We start from the raw sequence: 19,938 nt of genomic DNA on the forward strand, positions 1-19,938 counted from the left end.
ATAAGTCTATGAAAATAAGTTTTACCTAAATTGCAAAATTACAATAATTATTTTTAAATTAAGTATCTTCCAATAATGTTAATTGCTGTACAAAAATCTACATTGTGGTTTCCTTTTTCATTTCATGACATGTATATAGGGGCTAGAATTGGCTTTGATGGGGCTCTGCAACCAGTTTGACAGGTGATTGGGCGTCTCCACATGGTTTGGAGGGGACCTTGGTGCGGGACTGTAACCAGTGTGGGGGTGATTATGCGTCTATGTAGGGTTTGGCGGAGGGTGATTGGGACCACACTAGCGGGAAGGCTGCGAGCTGCTGTGCTGGTGCATGCAGTACCGAGGATACAACCCCTGGGCTCGGGGTACTTCTCGCAGTCTTTGGCATGGCAGCCGACACCGCAGCGCTCCAGGCCTACCTGCCAGCCCAGCCGCCCTCGTTTATTTTTAAACACAACCCCTAAATAAGGGCAGCGCTTTTCGACACCAACCCTTCCACGTGCTCCCCGCCGCCCCGCCCCTCGCGGGAGCCCCACCCCGCGTCAGCGTCCGGCCGCGGCGGAACCGATACCGCGCCTGCGAAGTGGGGGGGGGGGGGGCAGCTGCGCAGACCTGGGTCACGCGCCCCCCTGAGTGTCCGCCGGGCCCGCAGAGACAGCTCGCGCGAGGAGCCGCCTCCGCCCTTCGGTGAGTGCAGCCCCGCGCCGGGGGCCGCTATTTATACACGCCGAGGGCGGCGCTGTTCCCCCCCCCCCCCCTGCCCCCAGGACCCCGCGCCGTGCTGGGAGACTGACAGCCGCAGGCCGGTCCCGCGCGCTGGCACTTGCCCGCGGCTCCCCGCTCCTCCCGCGGGTGCTGTGCAGGCTGGGGCCATGTAAGTACGGCGGCGCCCGCGGGCTGGGGCTGCTTCTCACTCTCCAGGCGGGTGACCTGGGGGTTGTTTGTTTTGCAGGGCCCGCTCCTGTGTGTCCCGCGTTCAGTGTCCCCGCTCGAGAGAGGCCGCGTGCGCAGGCAGCAGACATGCTCCCCGCTAAGCAGACCCGAGTTCTGCTCCTCAACGCCATGGAAAAGCTGGAGAAGACCCTCTTCCGGCTGGAGCAAGGTCAGTGCTGCCGCGCAGCGGGCCCGGCCTCCGTGGCTAGTGGCTGAGGGGATGGGGGCTCCGGGCAGCTCTTACGGAAGAAGGTCCTCTCTGGGAATGCGCCAGGTCGTTTCCCCCTTCCCCCATCAGTTTCCCCCTTCCCCATCAATTCCCCCCCCCCCCCCCACACACACACTGTCGGGCTCACTGCTGAGCCCGGCTCCTGGAGTGTTCCTGCCGTGTGGGGTTAGAGCCTCCAGCCTAGATCAGTGTGGGTTGTAAAGCATGTTCAGGGCAAGAGCCTATTTTTTTTTTTTTTTCAAAAAAGTAAAATCGCTGTTCCAGTTGTCTGAGTCTAGTTTAATACAGCACCTGTAGAATGATATAACAGTTCCATGTCCATGACTGCATTAATCCTGGTGTTTATAAATGTCTTCATAATTCAACTTCTTTTATGCATTATTTGAGAATGTCTGACATGAATGAAATACCAAATCTATTATGTGCAAATTCCCATGTTTTAAACAATATGAAATATATTGTCAACAATCATGTGTTATTGGTCACAGATAAGTTGAAGACATGCTAAATGTGTGTGCTTACTTGATTAAAGCAATCTTGTAATTAGGAGTTATTTCTAATGTTAGTAAGACCTTCAAAACATTTTTAAGTATACTCAGCCTTTTAGTGAATGGCTTGGTTGGACCAGTAATGGTCAGCAGGCTCAGCCCTTTAACTATTTTAATATGCAAAAGTTATCAGGTTGTCTCTCTTCTTTCTTGCATAATTTGTTTTATTGGGGGGAGGGATAGCACAGTGGTTTGTGTATTGGCCTTTTAATCCCAGAGTTGTGAGTTCAGTCTTTGAGGGAGCCATTTAGGGATCTGGGTAAATAGGATGGGGAGGCAGACCTTCCTAGAGCTCTGCCAGTGGGTGTCTCATAATTGATTATCACTGGTTGTATTCAGGGAAAGATCATGTTTTATTTCTTGAAGCAGGGGGCTGGACTATATGACCTCCTGAGGTCCCTTCCAGCCCTGTGATTTTGTGATTCTGTGATTATTAAAGGTGCAATAGTAATGTTTTTTAACCTTCATCCAGAAGACTCATTTTAAAAATATTTTCCAAAAATTGTTGATTTATTAATTTACTTTCAAAATACTTTCAGAAAAGCGCAACTTGTTTTGCCCTTCTCAAGAACTAGAAGTCAGCTATTTTGGTTTTAGAGTTTGCTGAGTGAGTGGTATGCGCATTTATCAGAAACTCTTATCTGGATGAAAAAAATTGCTGTCAGTACTGACCACCTTATTAACTTTCCTTCAGGCTATATAAGCTTTATATGGGGGTTGCTGAAAATTTGAAAGCTGCACATTTCAAATTGCCTAAATTGACAGCTAGTTGAGGGAGAGCATAGCTAATTTAGTCAAAGCATTACTGGTATCTGTACTGTTACTATAGGGGATAAAATATCAAAGGCATATAACCAGTGGCCTAATCTAATTTTAGCGGACTCAGTAAGGAACTGTCAGGTCTACAATGAGGAAAAATTGCCTGAGCTTTCAAAGAGTAATTTTTGGGTACAGTTTTTGTAGCAAATTTACTTAGGGTTTTTAGTTAATAGTCATCCAAATCCTGTAATTGTTAAACCTTTGAATTAACATGTGCTTAGAGGTGTTTATGTTTAGTGGATGACAAAGTAACGGGTACTATAAGCTTCATGGGCATAAGCTACTTAAATGTAGTTGGGTAGCTGAAATTTGGTTGTTCTGGCCCAATTCCATTTGTTGAGCAACTTTATTTAATCAGGATTAGATAATTCAACAGTTTAATGTTATAGAATAACTTTTAAACTTTTTCTAATACATTAAATATATTTTCTTTGAATGATGTGTAAAACTTTCTTATCAGGAATATAAGACAGTTGAGACTATTTTGCTTTTTAACTGAGGAATGAATATAAAAGCATTTTTAAAAAATAGTCATAGGTTCTGAGGTCCTGATCCTGCAACTGATTGTCCATTGAAGTCACTGTGGTCAGGTGACTTTGTGTGGGTATGGTCAGTTGCAGGGTTGAAGCCTTAAACAACAATGGCTTATGCCTTGCAAGCACTTAGGCTAGGTCTACAGAAGACATTAAAGTCAGTTTCTTGGCGGTCACTTGATAACAAGTGGGACATTTTCATGTCACCCTCCTATTTGTGAGTCCGTTGCCGGCTGCTCCACCCAATTCTGGAGCCACAGGTCTTATCCCAGAAGGGGCAGGGGTTGGTAGCTGTTGGGGGAGAAGAGGCAGTTTGACGCTCTCTTCTTCTCTGCCTTTCCACATCTGCACTGTGATGGGCTATCTCAAATTGTGTCACTCCTCTCACAGATTACCGTTCTCCACTGGGAACAGTCTTGGGCAAGGTTCTCCCCAGTGTCAACGCTAATGCTGCACTTTTTCATGTGTGCATTCAGCATGTCCTTAGATCACTTCTGTTGGTCCCCAACACTCCTCTGTCTTCCTTCCAATTCAGAAAAGAGGATCTCTTTTGGGAGGTGCTGTTCAGACATCCACATCATGTGACCAGTCCAACAAAGTTGTTGATGAACTTGACCAGCACTGAAGCCATTATCATTTAACTCTTCCAGGACACCAGTATTTGTGAGCCTATCTTCCCAAGAGATATTGAGGATTCTTCTGAGGCAGTGTTGATGATATTGTTCAAGGGCCTTCACCTGGTGCGTTGTATGTTTTCCAGGTTTCATGTGCATATAGTAGTGCTGGAACAATCATTGCATAGTATACAAAGAGCTTGGTCTTGGGATGGATGTCCCATTTCTTCAAGGCCCTTTGTCTCAGGCAGGCAGAAAGCAGAACTCGCTCAGTTCAGACGATTCTGGATTTTCGCATCAATGTCGACTTTAGCGGAAAGATGACATCCAAGGTATGGGAAGTGCTCCACATTTTCCAGCAGTTTTCCATTGACTTCAATAGAAGGTGCATGAGATTGAACATCAAAAAGACTGAGATGCTCCAGCAACCTTCACCGATGGGACAATGTGAAGTTGAGATTCTCATATGCTTCAGCGAAGGCACTTAAGATGGTTTGAATGACTGTGGGGGAAAAAGAGCGGCAACCATATTCATTCCTCAGTTAAAAAGCAAAATAGTGTTGATTGTCATCTGCATACTGGAGCTCCATGGTTGTGGTCGTGGTGGGCTTGCCTTCAGTCTCCTGCCGTTGAAAATACACAATTTTAGCTACAGCAGTTGCACAGCTGGAATTGACTTACCTACTGTCAAATTACCTTGCCGTCCACACAGAGGGAGGTTGACAAGAGTCTTGGCAATATTGAGTACAGCGGTTTAATGTTGAGCACCCTGTCAGTTCAGTTTTGTGCATCCCAACTTGGTGTGCAAAAATGAACCCAGAAGATCAGCCCTGAGCGGGTTTATCTTCTGGGTAAACCCGGAGATAGCTGTCTGATTCTACTTGTGTGAGCATGTAATCTGATTCGTTCAGAAACTCAGTTGACTTTTTGGCTTAAATGAAATTCCATATGGCCAAGTGTTCACCTGAGTGGTCAGATTATAAATATTTCCATTTCATGATTGTGAGCCTTCAGTCTTAAAATTCACAATTTCTGGGTGAGGTGCTGCACCCAGGCAGAATCCCATGCAAGTCAATGGGGTTCCATGCAAATGTAGGTGTCATGCTGTAAATTGCTAAAGTGGGGCCTTGATTTGTCACTTCATTTACATTTTCAAAAAACATAAATGTGTTTGGATTTGAATTTTGAAATGTAAAAATCTAAAATACTTTAACTTTTCAGATGTGGTCTTCCATTTTTCAGAAATAGATGTCTTCCCAGCCCAGTTAAATTTAAAGAATGAGGGTCAACATAGAAGCTTGTCTATTTATTTTAAAAAAATAAATAAAATTCAGGTGCTATGTCTTCCCTAGTTCCTGTGTCTGCGTATGTATGTAGAGGGTTAGTTTCCTGCTGTACTTTTTGAATCTAATTTTTTTATCTTTTGCTGTGAGATTGACTACAGACTGAATGTTGTCAAGTGTAGAAGGAGAAACAGTTGGCGGGGGGGCTTTCTTTCCCACTCAGTTTTTCACATGGCAGTTATAGTCACAGTAGGTGTTACATACCACACAAATAAGTAAATTATGGGTTTGAAGTTGACATTTAAATTGTGTGTACCATCACTATTTTACCTATTAAAAAATAGTGGAGGTTTTAGTTAGTACTATTTCTGAAGATTACAATTCTTTTAAAACAGCAGTAAATAACATTTTGGACATTTTTAAGTTAATGTATTGTATTTGAGCAGAAATAGAGTGCTCTGCAGAGGGATATTTAATTAGTTTCCCATTTCCTATTTCAGGATTCAGATTGGTTTCGAATGTTCACACTAGCAGAGAAGCAGAAATAATTATTACAGCATTGTTATCTGTTGATGAGAAAAGCCAGTAAAACAAAAACATTCTCACTTGTACATTCAACATACTAATGTAGAATTATGGTTCCCCTGTATTAACTTAAAATTTTCATAATTACAGTAATAAACCATAGGGGTTCTTTTCTCTTTTCTATTGAGGTTTTGAACTGCAGTTCCGATTGGGCCCAACATTACAAGGCAAGCATGTTATAGTGTACACTAACTATCCAGGTTCTGGAGAATTATTTAATCGTCGGAAGTTCAGGGCGCTGTCATGGCACAATCCAACTGGAAGAGAAGATGATTCTGACAAATATTGTAAACTGGATCTCCAGATTTCTGGATCATACCAGTATTATTTCAGTCATGAGTAAGTAAAACTTCTTTATGTATGAAAGGCTGCAGTGTTTGCTTCAGTGTGCCATCTATCTTGGCCTTGACCTAGGAGGGTAACTGAGCAGTAAGACAATAATTCAGTTTCCATATCACTACAGTCATCATTGGCCCTCTGCAGAGTACTGCAAACACAGGATGCAAGATGTGGTTTTTGATGCTGCCATATTTTGGGGATTACTCAGACTAAATTTTAATCTTCTATATGTTTGTTAATTTTAGAAATGCAAATTTGTGCCTTCAAAGTTTCACAGGCCTTCAGCATTCTAATGGTACAAATAATGGTTTTGGAAGGCTGTAAGAGATCGAACATTGAAATCAAGTACTTTCCACTCAGTTCTGACATGGCTGCTGACAGACCTAAAAATCAGTATGTTCAAAAGATGCATAACATTAGCCCATTCATCTCTAACTTCAGTCATCTTTTTTTAAAGATCCTGAGACAATTTAAGGATAAAAATAAGACAGTAATCAGAATTCAGGTCGTCTTTTATTTTAATAAAGATAAACAGTTAATCTGTAGTGCATTTGTACCTCACCTCTTACCATTATTCCTAAGAGCTTTGTGGCTGATCAGGACCATAATAATCTTCTAGGTTCTCAGTCTGGACCAATGATTAGAGGAAAACTTTGATCTCTGTTTATAATTTTTCACCCCAATGATCATGTTTAGAACACTCGTTCATTCTGTTAAAAGAGGCCAAGTAGAGGAATTTCTTTTAGTCAGAGGACCTACAGTAATAATGGCTGTTCTGATTCTTGATTTTTAAAATATTATAGTAAAACTTGCATTCTTCCATTTTTTTGCATTTAAGCATTCGACTTGGTGTTGCATAAACATAAGACACAGGTACAGTCTTTCAAGGTGCTGAGTTATAACGATGCGGGGGTTAAGAATACTAAGCAGCTTCTAGGTTCAGTTGTTAATTTTGACCCCAATCCTTCTGTTCAGTCTATGCAGACTGATTCTCGTATCTGCATGAAGCCCCACTGAAATCCATAGCGCTTCAAAGAGACCTGAGGGTTTACTTGCATGGATCCAGGTGCAGGATTGAGGTCTTTTTGTGTGTGCTTCTCTGGAAAATGTCCTTGTAAATTTCAGAGGTAGAATATGAAGCAAACTTTCTAGTTCATCCATAAATTGAGAAAATAATGGGACCAACTGAGATGGGATGATTTTAAAATACTAGATTGTGTTTTGGCTTCTGTGTTTTGGCTTTTTCAGTGGTTAACAGATTCAGTTTATTCTAGAAATGAGAGAAGTGGTGGAGGTTACATAGTTGTGGACCCTGTTTTGCGTGTTGGAGCTGATAATCATGTATTGCATTTGGATTGTATTACCCTCCAGACATTCCTAGCTAAGTGTCTGGGACCATTTGAAGAATGGGAAGATCGCCTTAAAGTTGCAAAAGAATCAGGTAATAACTGTGTATTCTGTAAAAAGATCATTTTAAGGGATACAGATTAAATGTATACTGTTTAAGCTCCACCAGTATCTTTCATAGCTCATGCATGTTTTTGTTTGCAGTTTATGCAAAGACTTCTGAAAATGAATCTAATATTAAACACAACAGAGTAAATCAGTCTGATAATGAAAATACTTGCTTTGAAGGATAGTTATTTGAGAATCACCTTTAAAATTATCTTAATTTTTAGATGTGAAGTTTTGTAGAAGTGATTGGAAAGATGCACAGAAGATGTGGATAGAATATGATCTAAATGTTACACTGAAGCTTGTCTTAGTTATTTAAAAAGTTTTTTGTTTTCACTACATAAATTGTATAACCATAGTATTACAGAATTTCCTCTTATGTTCTTTTATTTTTTTTTTAAATTAACAAATGGTTTCTTTGTCACTTTTCTAGGTTACAACATGATTCATTTTACACCATTGCAAAAACTTGGACTATCTAGATCATGCTACTCTTTGGCTGATCAATTAGAAGTAAATCCTGATTTTTCAAGCCCAAATAAAAAGTGTACTTGGAGCAATATAGGAAACCTAGTGGAGAAAATGAAAAATGAATGGAATATGCTTTGTATAACAGATGTAGTCTACAATCATACTGGTATGACTCTTTTTCTGTACTGTCTCAATGCTGCTTTTACCAGCTGAGTTATCATGTCAGAGCCAATCTGGTTATGCTTCTATTCCATGACTTCCCCCTTATTGGATAGACCTTTTACAAGGCTTTTTTAAAAGAACTTAGTCTTTACAGTAGACCCCCGAAATACGTGCACTCACGTTGCACATATATCAGTTTAACACAACTGTGAGTGGCAGGAAGCTGGTGCCAGCTCCTCACCGCTCAGAGGAGCTGGGAAACTAGCTAGCACTGCTGTGCTGGTCAGTTTCCCCATTTCTGTCTGGGTGGCAGCTGAGATGCCTGACTTTGAGATAAAACTGCACTTGTCAGTTTTGGCAGCCTGACTCTCCCTGCCCCCAACATGAGCAGTTTTTCTTCTCCTGTCAGGGATGGCAGCTGCTCTTGTCAGTGGCGGCAACTGAGAGTCAGGTTCTCAGCTGCTGCTGCTGCTGAAGGGAGCAGCCCAACTGACCAGGGCAGCAGGGAGGGCAGCAGAGCCAGGAACCAAGTGATGGCCTGGTTTCCAGCTTCCCTCCACTTCCAGATCTGGGAAACTGACCAGGGCAGCAGCTGTCACTTGGTTCCTGGCTCCCTTCTGCTCACTGGAGCCAGAAAAATGGCCAGGGCTGCTGCCCTGGTCAGTTTCCTGGCTACCCAAGTTGCCTGAAATTTGACTTACACGAGGGTTGCGAGAACTTGGTTAGAGATACATGTATTTTAAAAATTCTACTATATATTTTCTTATAAGCTGGAGTGGTGGTGGTTCCCTGTAACATTAGTGAAAAATTTCAGTTGGGATAGTTTAAATTTAAACCTCTCTTCTGTGAAGTGTCTTATTTAATTGACTAGTCAAAATAACTTTAATAGCAAAATTGGTTTTGTTTTAAAAAACAGGCTTAGTTTTATGCAATGTTTTCCAACAATTAAATGTCTGATAAGAACAGCTGTACAATGGATAAATGTTAAGCTCTGTCGACACTACAATATATATTCATTTTCTTAAATTTGATTTTTTTATAATGCTGAGTTTTATAAATTTGAGTATCCTCACCTCCCCATAAAGTCCAGTTAGTGCTGCCACACTGAATTGCCAAGCATTGCATTGTGGGAACCTATCCCACAGTTCCCTCAGCCCCATAGCATTCTGGGTTTTTTGCTGGGGCAGTATGGGGAAAGAATGCTCTGCAAGTGGCTGTGGGTATGTGATGTCATCTTCCCACATTGCTTTGCCCTCATTTTCCTCCTATGGAAAGCGAACAGCCATTTTTTCAGAAGGAAAGAAGGAAAAGTAGGGAATCCCAGGTGAAAGAATACCGAAATAGGCTGGCTTCAGAAGGTGATTGAACCATGTAAACTGGTTGCTCAGCTCCGCCCCCTCCCCACCCAAATCCGTGGTGAATGAACACCTTTTTAGTATGACTTTTGTGTGATTAGCTAACGGGTGCTTCAGGCAGGGAACTGTTACACGCACGCACGCATGCACGCACGCACGCCAGAATGACTGCGTGCCCTGGGATCACCCAGGTGACTGAGCCATCTCAACTGGTCCCTCAAGTACTTTGCCCTCCCTTGAAACCATAGTATGGTATGACCTGTCTTGGGGAAGCCATTTCATAAGCACATTATGTATGGTATGACACATTCTGCAAATAATAATGGAAACGGTTCAGTTCACTGAAGTGGCGGGGGGAGTGCTTTCTGGAAATCAAGCCAAATTTCCATTTCTTGCTTTAGTATGATGGGTCATGATATAGATTGGGGGTGGAAGCTGAGGGACCAGTTGACCCGGTCATTTTGGGAGACCAGTCCCTTCAGGGGCTTTCTCTGTGGAGGGCAGCCCCGAATATCAGTGAGCACAGGGGCCAGCTCCCCACATGCACTGCGGGATGTAGCTAAGGGACTAGTTCAGAGGCTTCAGAGACTTCCCCCCCCCCGCACCTCCTAGGGATAGCCAGAACCCAAAAATCTTTGCTGTGGCTGGGGGATTTCCAACCCCCTCCCCACCCTGCCCTGCCAACAGCCAGCCCCCAAAATCTTTGTCACAGAGGGCTGGAGGAAGACTTCTCCCAAAAATCTTTTCTGCCTTTAGTGGCTTCACCACATGCAAGCCAGGCCATTGTGCTGTCTGACAGCATGGTCTGCACTGCTTTTATTGGCTTAGGGCTAGCCACATGATGTGGTTGGACAGGGGGTAGACCCCGACTGCCTGGTGCCTGTGGGGTGGGAGCTGCCCATGTACAAATGCAAACTGCAGAAAAGAAGTTTCTCAGCCTCTCATATGAGCATGATCCCCCACCCTCCCTCCGGCCTAGTTGCCGTGTGAGGCTGGCACCAGTGCCGAAAAAAGTCTTGGCCTCTCCTGCTGTATCTCGTACAGGGAGGAAGCCACCACCCCGTGCTGAGGCTGTTTTTTTCATGGGTAGATGCGATCACCATGCTGTTAATAAAGAAATGAATTCAGAATGGGCCTGGGTGCCCACTACAATTTCCCAGGCTTTGTAGTGCTGAATTCAGATTTGCGGGCTTCCTGTTACATATTTCTTGCACACCTGGAGAGCAACTGAGGTGGAAGCAGCCAGAACAGACAACCATGGGGTATTGTGGGATACATACAGAACACCGTTGGAAGCCAATAAAATTGATCTTAAAAAATGGTGTTTTCACACTAGCATTAATTCAATCTTTTAAATCCAAATTTGATGCTATGCGGACTTGCATGGTGGGTGTAAAACTTCGACCTTTGCTCTCTCTGAAATCGACCTAATGGTATTTACAGTGAAGAGAATGACATTGTAAAATCAAACCAACTGCTTTAAAATTGACCTTGATGTAGTGTAGACAGAGCCTTAGTGCGCAGTTTCTTTAAATAAACTGCTGCTCTGTGTAAAGCACATAAAACTTGCAGTATATTTTCTGTGACTATCCTGACATATAAAACTTGCAGTATATTTTCTGTGACTATCCTGACATATAACAAGCACATATGGCTTAGTCTGGTATTCCTGCCTCCATAAGCTTTTTACAAATATAAATTTAAAACTTAGCCCCTGGTTGCGTTTGCAGGATTGCGGTCTTATGTGTCTCCCCGCCCTACCTTCCCCACCTGCCACCAAATGAGAATTTGTTATATTTTAATAAGAATAACTACAGTTCTCCTGTGTCATTCTCTAGCTACCTGCCCTGTTTCATTTATTCTGTCTTTTTTCCCCTTCTGTCCAGAGTATGTGCAATATGATTGAGGAAAATATTTCCTAGACAGAAATAAGTCTGTCAGTCTTCAGTAGCACTTAAAAGCGTGTGATTAAATCACACTAGTTATTAGAGTCCCCAGTTATTTGAGATAAAAGGGAAAAAAGTCTGAGTGCTATTGTTTGTATCTGGCTGTACTCTCAAAAAGACAGTATTGTGTTAATTTCGGTTCTGAAACTAACCTTCACAACAGAATGGACTTGTAAACATCTTCAATTTTTTTAAAAGGAAGCTTATTGTAAATATATTTACTAAAAAAATCCTACAGCTGCACATTTTCTTATCATTCTCATATGTATATATCTATATATATATATATAATATATTTCCCCGTATCTGTTGCATCTTACCTCTGTAGGCTGGACAGTTTTTCTGGACCTAGTAAAAAGTTGTAATTTTTGCTGTTTTGCTTTTTGTTGGAAAGCATCAGCCCTTTCTGAGACCAGAAGAGCAGAATAGGATAACTTTATTTTTTTAAGAGATTTTTTTCTATACAGATGTCTGAGGTAGAATATATATGTTGAATAAGATCCCTTATGAGATATATGCAAGTGAATCTCGTAAAGGACTGAAGTAATGTTACTTTGAGCTGAGCAGGCTGCTTTTACTTGTGGATGGCAGAGTTCTCTGTTTTATACAGGTGAAACAGTCAATACCAAGTTCTAAGTCATATTGAAATGTAATGTAGAGGTCACTTTGAATAAGATAGTGAGCAGTAAACCAACTTGCAAATAATTCAGTATTAATCAGCCAGTTTGTTGTGGTTCCAGTGTGATGCATTCCACTCTTTTACCAGGGTTAGAAATTACTTGTGGATAGTAACTATCCCACTTTCCTCTTCCTTGGAGTTAGGGACCACATTTGCTTTACTTCAGCATACCATGATGCTTCAAAGAGTTCCATTCTAGGAAAACCCACACCTAAAAGTCCTGTAAAAATTATAGAAAACAAATAGTGTTGAATGAAATTGCTCCTAAACCAACCGGTAGAATTTAACAGTGGTAATTTTTCTCAATTGTTTAACTATTCTGTAGCTTTTACAGTGCTTTGGATTTTTCCATAAAGAGAAATGAAGAAATAATCATTTTTTCTCCTCTCCCATATTTCACAGAATCATAGGGCTGAAAGGGACCTCAGGAGGTCATCTAGTCCAGCCCCCTGCTTCAAGCAGGATCAACCCCCATTAACTTGTCTCAGCCAGGACTTAAAAACCTCGAGGGATGGGGATTCCACCACCTCTCTAGGCAACGCATTCCAGTGCTTCACCACCCTCCTGGTGAAGTAGTTTTTCCTAATATCTAACCTACACCTCTCCCTCTTCAACTTCAGACCATTACTCCTTGTTCTGACACCACTGAGAACAGTTTCTCACCCTCCTCTTTAGAGCTCCCCTTCAAGAAATTGAGGGCTGCTATTAAATCTCCCCTCAGTCGTCTTTTCTGTAAACTAAACAAGCCCAAATCCCTCAGCCTATCCTCATAGGTCTTATACTCCAGCCCCTTAATCATTTTTGTTACCCTCTGCTGAACCTGCTCCAGCAAATCCACATCCTTTTTATACTAGGGGGCCCAAAACTGGACACAGTAGTCCAGATGTGGCCTCATCAGTGCAGAATAGAGGGGGAAAAGTACTTCGCTAGATCTGCTTGAAATGCTCCTCCTAATGCATCCTAGTATGCCATTAGCCTTCTTGGCTACAAGGGCACATTGTTTACTCATATCCAGCCTTTCAACCACCATAACTCCTTGGTCCCTTTCCATTGTACTGCTGCTGAGCCAGTCGGTCCCCAGCCTATAACAATGCTTGGGATTCTTCCGCTCCAGGTGCAGGACTCTACACTTCTCCTTGTTGAACTGCATCAGATTTCTTTTGGCCCAGTCCTCCAATTTATCCAGGTAACTCTGGATTCTCTCTCTACCCTCCAACGTATCTACTTCCCCCCCCTAGTTTTGTGTTATCTGCAAACTTGATGAGGATGCAATCCAGGTCATTAATAAAAATGTTGAACGACGCTGGCCCCAGAACCGAGCCTTGCGGCACTCTGCTTGAAACTGACCGCCATCCACATATTGAGTAATTGACCACTACCCGTTGGACCCGAATGTCAAGCCAGCTTTCTGTCCATCTTATAGTCCAAGGATCCAACCCATATTTCCTTAACTGATGGGCAAGAATGTTGTGGGAGACCATATCAGAAGCTTCGCTGAAGTCAAGGTATATCACATCCACTGACTTCCCTGTGTCCACAGAGCTTGTTACCTTGTCATAGAAGCTATGGATTACCTTCAGAGGTCCATAATCTCTTCTACCCTTTTTGTGGGTACCCACTATTACTACAGGCATATCCTGTATAGACTGCAGTGGGTTGCATACCAGTTCTGTGATCAGGGCTCCTTGATTTCTGATTTAGTTTTTTTAAAATTTTATTTCAAATGAAAATCAGTATTTTCTCTTTGCTGCCACAGAATGCTAGTGTGTGGCGGTGAAGGGGTCTTACTCTATCATTCAGCTTGCTTTGTGCTAGAGACCAGTGTGTGAGTTCTACAATTTAAAAAAAAAAAAAAAAAGTCTGCTATACTAAATACCTGTTTCGTGTAATGACTTTCTATAAACATAGCAAAGAAGTTAGTGGAATACAAGTTTATAGATGGCCTGCTTATGTATTGAATAAAATCAAACCTTTTGTTGAAAAATAAATCAATTTTGCTTCATATAATACCCTAAAGGTTTGGTACTAATATATTTGTGTAAAACAGATAAATTATTCAGCTTGTTTATTTGTGGGTTTTTTGTTTTTTTTTTTCCCTTTCATCAGCTGCTAACAGTGAATGGATTAGGGTACATCCGGAATGTGGTTATAACCTTGTAAATTCTCCTCATCTGAAACCAGCATGGGTCTTAGACAGGGCTCTCTGGCACTTAAGCTGTAGTGTGGCTGAAGGAAAATACAGAGATAAGGGGCTGCCTCCTTTGATTGAAAATGATAATCACCTGAATGTAAGTAAATGAGAAATATAGAATTGTACTTGGTACTAATAATAAACCATTTAACTGAATAAAGAAATGTTTAGTTATTATATTATTGTATTGCCTAAAATGTGCTGGATGTTTTATAAATGTGTAGTAAGATGCAGTCCTTGCCCTGAAGAGCTTACTGTATTTTTAATATCTTTATAGGACTTTTTTGTTGTAAAAAGTAACTATTTTTTGTTACAGTGTATTCGTAAAATAATTTGGGAGGATATTTATCCTAAGATAAAATTGTGGGAATTTTTCCAAGTAGATGTTAACAAAGCTGTACAGCAATTTAAAACCCTTCTGACCCAAGGTAAAAACTTGTCTGTTACACTTCTTATACTTCATTATGTTATGCTCATCTGTTGTTGAGGAAACTTTATGTAAATAATAAACATTATTATATGAGTGGGGAGGAAAAATAATTATGAAGCAGAAGGGAATGCTTAATTAACGTAGGTAGTGGATGCATTGAAGGTAATACTTGGCCATTTTATTCATCTAGAATCATAGAATCATAGGGCTGGAAAGGACCTCAGGAGGTCATCTAGTCCAGCCCCCTGCTTCAAGCAGGATCCGTCCCCACTAGGTCAATCCCCACCAGGAACTTGTGAAGCCGGGACTTAAAAACCTCAAGGCATGGAGAAGCCACCACCTCTCTAGGCACTAGAAGAATGCGTGAATTGAAACTGTAGGTTTTTTTGTTTTTTGTTTTTTTTTTTTGGGAGGGTGGGAAGAGGCTTTTTGGGGTTTTTGTTCATTTCAGTTTGCATCTGAGCATGCATCCAACTTGAACACTTACCGACTCTAACAAGTCTTGTCAGAAGTATTTTAAAGGACTTCTAAATTGTACATATGAAAGATTAAAAACTTACGACAGCTTTGCCTAGAACTGAGCTGAAATCCCGGCCTGATTAGAGTCAAGTGTTTTTGCAATCAGCTTCAAGAGATTCAGGTTTTTCTCCTTAATGCCTATATTTCTACAGGGAAGAGAGTGTTTAAGATTTATTCTCTGCATTGTAAACTTCCACTGTACGATATTTTGTTTCATTTTCTTTTTTTTTTCTTCAGGTAACAAGAAAACTAAATCTGATCCAAACCAACATCTTCAAATAATACAGGATCCTGAATATAAGCGACTTGGCTGTACTGTAGACATGAATATTGCATTGGCAACATTCATACCACATAGGTAATTGTAATATTGGAGTCGTACAAGAGAAACTGTTAACTTTCAACTGACAAATCTAGTATTGGCAATATGCTCTTGGTGGGGGAAGGAAACAGAATTTTCATTGATCTGTATTTATTTATAATCAAGAGTATTTTTAAAATTTGTGAGTGCTAGACGGGTGTATAGTGTTATCTGAAATAATGGCTTTTAATTGCTATTTTCCTCTTGTTTAGCAATGGGCCAGCAGCGATAGAAGAATGCTGTAATTGGTTTCAAAAGAGAATTGGAGAATTAAATGCTGAGCAGTTTCGGCAAATTAACTACCATCAAGAACAGGTCTTATTAATGCTGCATTTAAATGGTGAAATCTTCCTTTTCTTCTATTATAAACCATAATTTATTAAATTTTATTGAAATAACACTTAATATCCTTTCAGGCAGTCAGTTGTATTGTGGAGACGGTGGCTTATGAGAGATTGGCTGACCATGGTCCTAAACGGGGTCCTGTTAGTAGAAAATACCCTTTAGTTACCAGGTATTCTGTCTTCCTCTGAAAAAAAGCTGTGTTTAAAAATGTTCTTATAAATATGTGGAGATACACATCCCATGCAACTTGGGATTGAGTCATTGAATCTTGTCCCCTGCCCTCTTGACAGGACCAAGCACCATCTGTGCCCCCCGCCCTTTTTTTTTTATTATTAAACCTATTTGCCCCAGATCCCTAAATGGCCTCCTTGAGGACTGAACTCACAATCCTGGGTTTAGGAGGTCAATGCTCAAACCACTGAACTCTCTCCCCTCACCCCCCTTTCTTGAGTTGCCTAAAATGTCTAGATTCAATCTAACGGATGATATTATGGGCCTGATTCTGATCATTCTAGGTCCTGCAAACATATGATCAGTGTAATGAACATGAGCTGTCTTGCTGTGTACCTTATATGAATGGACTGGATGCAAGTTAGGAGTAATTTCATTGAGGTCAAAGGAGTAATAGTTGTGTAAGAGTAGAAGAATCAGGCCTTTACATCTTAAACTTTTGTTTAATTAAGGAAGTGTGAATTTGAACTTAGCTTTAGCTTAATGAGGGTTAGTGTTTGTTTCATAAAGTTCTTTTGCAATTTGCACTTGTGATTATGGAGGACAGACAGTCTCTGGCGAGGTGAATGCAAAATTCAGTACAAGTAAACTATATTAAATTCACCTTTCCATCCTCATAATGTGGGATTCCTTCCTTAGAGCAATTTGACTTTATGACTACTGTAATTTTAAGGCTAAAATCTTCTGTTTTGAAACAGATTGTGCCAGCCCATAGCTGACATTCTGAACTATACTGTAAGCCTTTGCAGCACTTTTCCCATAATTCTCCTCCTTCCTTATTCATACAGATGTACAAATGGTCGCTTAGTAGGTCACTGAAAATACTTGGTTAGTAACTTTGTTAGCAATGACTAAACCTCATAGGATTTTATAAATTTTTGAAGGGGGACATCAGATGGCTCAACAGAACACAGTATGGTGTTCAGGATTTCATTGAAGGGATTTTATGTGGCAGTCATATAATGCTTACCCGAGGAACCAGGGAAGATTGCACCCCACTGCCCTAGTCACTTAAGCTGCATCACGGAGCTTTGCCAAGTTTGAGAGGTGCAGCCTGAGGGAAACTAGGGGTGATGCTGATAAAATATTTGCACTAATATAGTAGCAGTGCCATGCTCAAAGAGGATACAATGACCCAAATCCCCACTTATTGAGCTTAAGTTGGAATGTGGAATAAAACTTAGTGGATCTACTTATGTTTGTAAAAATAAGGACATGTGACTCCTGATGGAATTTTGGGATCTTAACCCCAGATTGCTGAAAGTTTTTACTGTAAGTGTTTTCACTGCTCAGTGGTGCAATCCATAATGGATTTAGGAGTCTAAATCTAATTTTCCAAAGCGAGTTAGGCATTTAGGAGCTATCCAGCTATGCTGTAAAACAGAAAACAGTCCTTCATTTGTTTTAGTAATAGTAGCTGGTTTGTATTCATTGTTTAAGTAGTTCTGTGTGTAATTTATTGGTTGATATAAAGCAGAAGATATTTCAGCTGTCTTCACAAATTAAGACTAAGTAAAATACACTTTAAAATATTTGTGGAATCTCTAGATTCTTTACTTACCCATTTGAAGAAATGACTTTGGAAGAGGAAGAACCTTTGATGCATCAGCCTGATAATGCTTGTCATTTCTTGGCTCATAACGGTTGGGTAATGGGAGATGATCCTCTGAGAAACTTTGCTGAACCAGGTTTGTGAATTGAACTTCAAATCATCACATAAACAAAGCAAAAAGGTCAAATCTCTGTAGCTATAGCAATACAGTTCCAAATTTTAAGTTAAAATTTTGCCAGTATATGCAGTATTTGAATTCCCATTCAGCATGCTAATAATGTTAAAAATACTTCAGGATTTAGCAGGTCTTTCATTGTGGATAACTCTTCACTCTCTTGGTGCTGTTAGTAACTGTATTTTCATGTTTATAGCAAGCACTGCACCTCCCTTTAATTCAAACTGAAAAATGCTTGTTTTCTGAACAGGTAAGAGTTAGCTTATGTTATGATTATAATTTTCTAAAACATTGACTTTTTAAAATGAAATTTTCCATGCTTACCCAGTGTGAAGAAACGCAATTTAAATTTAAACAACTCTTTCCTGATGTTTGAGTTGGAGAACTGAACATAAAATTTCCCTTTTCAAAAAATTATGATTTATTATGATAGGCCAGATACTTTCAGACTGTGAGGGACAGATCCTCAGTTTTGCCTGTGAGGAACCCCTGCCCTGCTCCTTGCAAACACTTGAGATCATAAAATAAAAGATGCAGGTGGTCTGAGAACTTATTTGCTGAACACTCAGAGCAGCAGAAATTTTGTCTAGTGCAATGGAGTCTTAATTCCAATTCAGGAATCAGATTGTATCTTCACCTGCACAGTCTGTTTTCTGCTCCTTATTTTTTTCAGGAAGAATGTTTGCTTTCAAAAGCAGGGCTTCCTTTCAAAGGAACCCCATCTACAGGGCCACTTTGCATTCTGAAAGCAGCTCTTATGGAAGGGCAAGTGGCTGTCATTATGCAAATGAGGCACTGACTATGCAAATTGGCACTTCATTTGCATTTTTGGTCAACTGCATTTGCGTGCCCCTTTCGAAAGGGAGGGGTCAGTGTAGATGTAGCCTTCCAGAAAGGTGTGGAGAAATTGGAGAAGGTCCAGAGAAGAGCAACAAAAACGATTAAAGGTCTAGAGAACATAAGCTATAAGGGAAGACTGAAAGAGTTGGGCTTGTTCAGTTTAGAAAAGAAAAGACTAAGAGGGGACATGATAGCAGTTTTCAAGTACTTAAGTGTTACAAGGAGGAGGGAGAAAAACTGTCCTCCTTGGCCTCTGAGGATAGGACAAGAAGCAATGGGCTTAAACTGCAGCAAGGGAGGTTTAGGTTAGACATTAGGAAAAACTCTCTGTCAGGATGGTTAAACACTGGAATAAATTGCCTAGGGAGGTTGTGGAATCTCTATCAGTAGGAATATTTAAGAGCAGGTTATATAAACGCCTATATATGGGGTGGTCTAGAGATTCTGAACGGTGTTGGGTACTGCCATGAGGGCAGGGGACTGGACTTGATAACCTCATGAGGTCCCTTCCACTTCTAGTGTTCTGTGATTGTGTTGTCTGATTTTTATTTTTTTTTCTTCCCCCACTAAATGGGTAAAATCTTGGTCCTATTTGAAATCTATGAGAGTTTTACCATTGAGTGATATTGTAGCATCCCCAAATTCAGTGTGTTTAAAAATACTTATCTCAATATATGACAGTACCTTGAATTATCCATCAAGCTAATTTGCCTGAAGGGGCTACTAATCATATGTCTTGCATACGTCTATGATCAAACGTTGTAGTGATGCACAGATAACTATAGTGCAGAATATCTGTGTGAGTGCTCTTCTTTTTCCACCTGAGCAGTTAACAATTGTTCACAACTTGTCAGGGCCCAAAAGTTTGGAGGAAAGAATTCACATTGAAGAACAACCACAAAAATAGCAGAAGGCGATATCTGAAGTAATGCAAGATTAGTTTCTCAAATGTGTGCAGAAGGTTCTCCTTTATGTTTTATGACTCCATATTTTTTAACTGGCTGAGTTGATCAGTGAGAGTGAGAAACGGTCATTGTGGAATGGAAGTAATCAGACCATCAGAGCTCCTCATTCAGTATGACTCTGCATTTGATGAACAGTGTGTTCCTAATACATGATTGCAAGCAATTGCCCAGCTGTGGCTTGATAAGACAATGCTGAAAATCAAAATAGCTTCTGCAGCCTTCTTAGATGTCTTCAGTAGATCGTAGACACCTCTCTCCTTGTCTGACTCTGACAAAGTACTTTTAACTTCAGAGGCAGTCCCTTGTTAAAATAGTAGAAAATGTCATGTTCTGTGGTCCAATGGAGTAGAGCATAATTTACAGATAAATCATGATTTTAAA

The 19,938-nt window shown here is 40.8% G+C and overlaps 1 protein-coding gene across 3 annotated transcripts in view; it reads left to right on the forward strand.

Annotated features, from left to right (window-relative positions):
- The first annotated feature begins 557 nt into the window (after positions 1 to 557).
- Positions 558 to 19,938, forward strand: part of AGL (amylo-alpha-1,6-glucosidase and 4-alpha-glucanotransferase) — a 76,241-nt gene continuing 56,860 nt past the window's right edge. For 2 of the 3 annotated variants that reach the window (XM_075003495.1, XM_075003497.1), the window contains exons 1-11: positions 753 to 871; positions 950 to 1,099; positions 5,670 to 5,880; positions 7,155 to 7,321; positions 7,769 to 7,972; positions 14,055 to 14,236; positions 14,456 to 14,567; positions 15,326 to 15,446; positions 15,662 to 15,764; positions 15,866 to 15,963; positions 17,574 to 17,713. In XM_075003495.1, the coding sequence (XP_074859596.1) occupies positions 1,018 to 1,099; positions 5,670 to 5,880; positions 7,155 to 7,321; positions 7,769 to 7,972; positions 14,055 to 14,236; positions 14,456 to 14,567; positions 15,326 to 15,446; positions 15,662 to 15,764; positions 15,866 to 15,963; positions 17,574 to 17,713 (1,420 nt within the window). In that variant the 5' untranslated portion in view covers positions 753 to 871; positions 950 to 1,017. Of the gene's footprint in view, positions 685 to 752; positions 872 to 949; positions 1,100 to 5,669; positions 5,881 to 7,154; positions 7,322 to 7,768; positions 7,973 to 14,054; positions 14,237 to 14,455; positions 14,568 to 15,325; positions 15,447 to 15,661; positions 15,765 to 15,865; positions 15,964 to 17,573; positions 17,714 to 19,938 lie in introns of those variants that run through there. The other variant, XM_075003496.1, reaches the window with a different exon arrangement.

Source organism: Carettochelys insculpta, chromosome 9 (genome assembly GCF_033958435.1).
Source record: "Carettochelys insculpta isolate YL-2023 chromosome 9, ASM3395843v1, whole genome shotgun sequence".
NCBI lineage: Eukaryota > Metazoa > Chordata > Testudines > Carettochelyidae > Carettochelys > Carettochelys insculpta.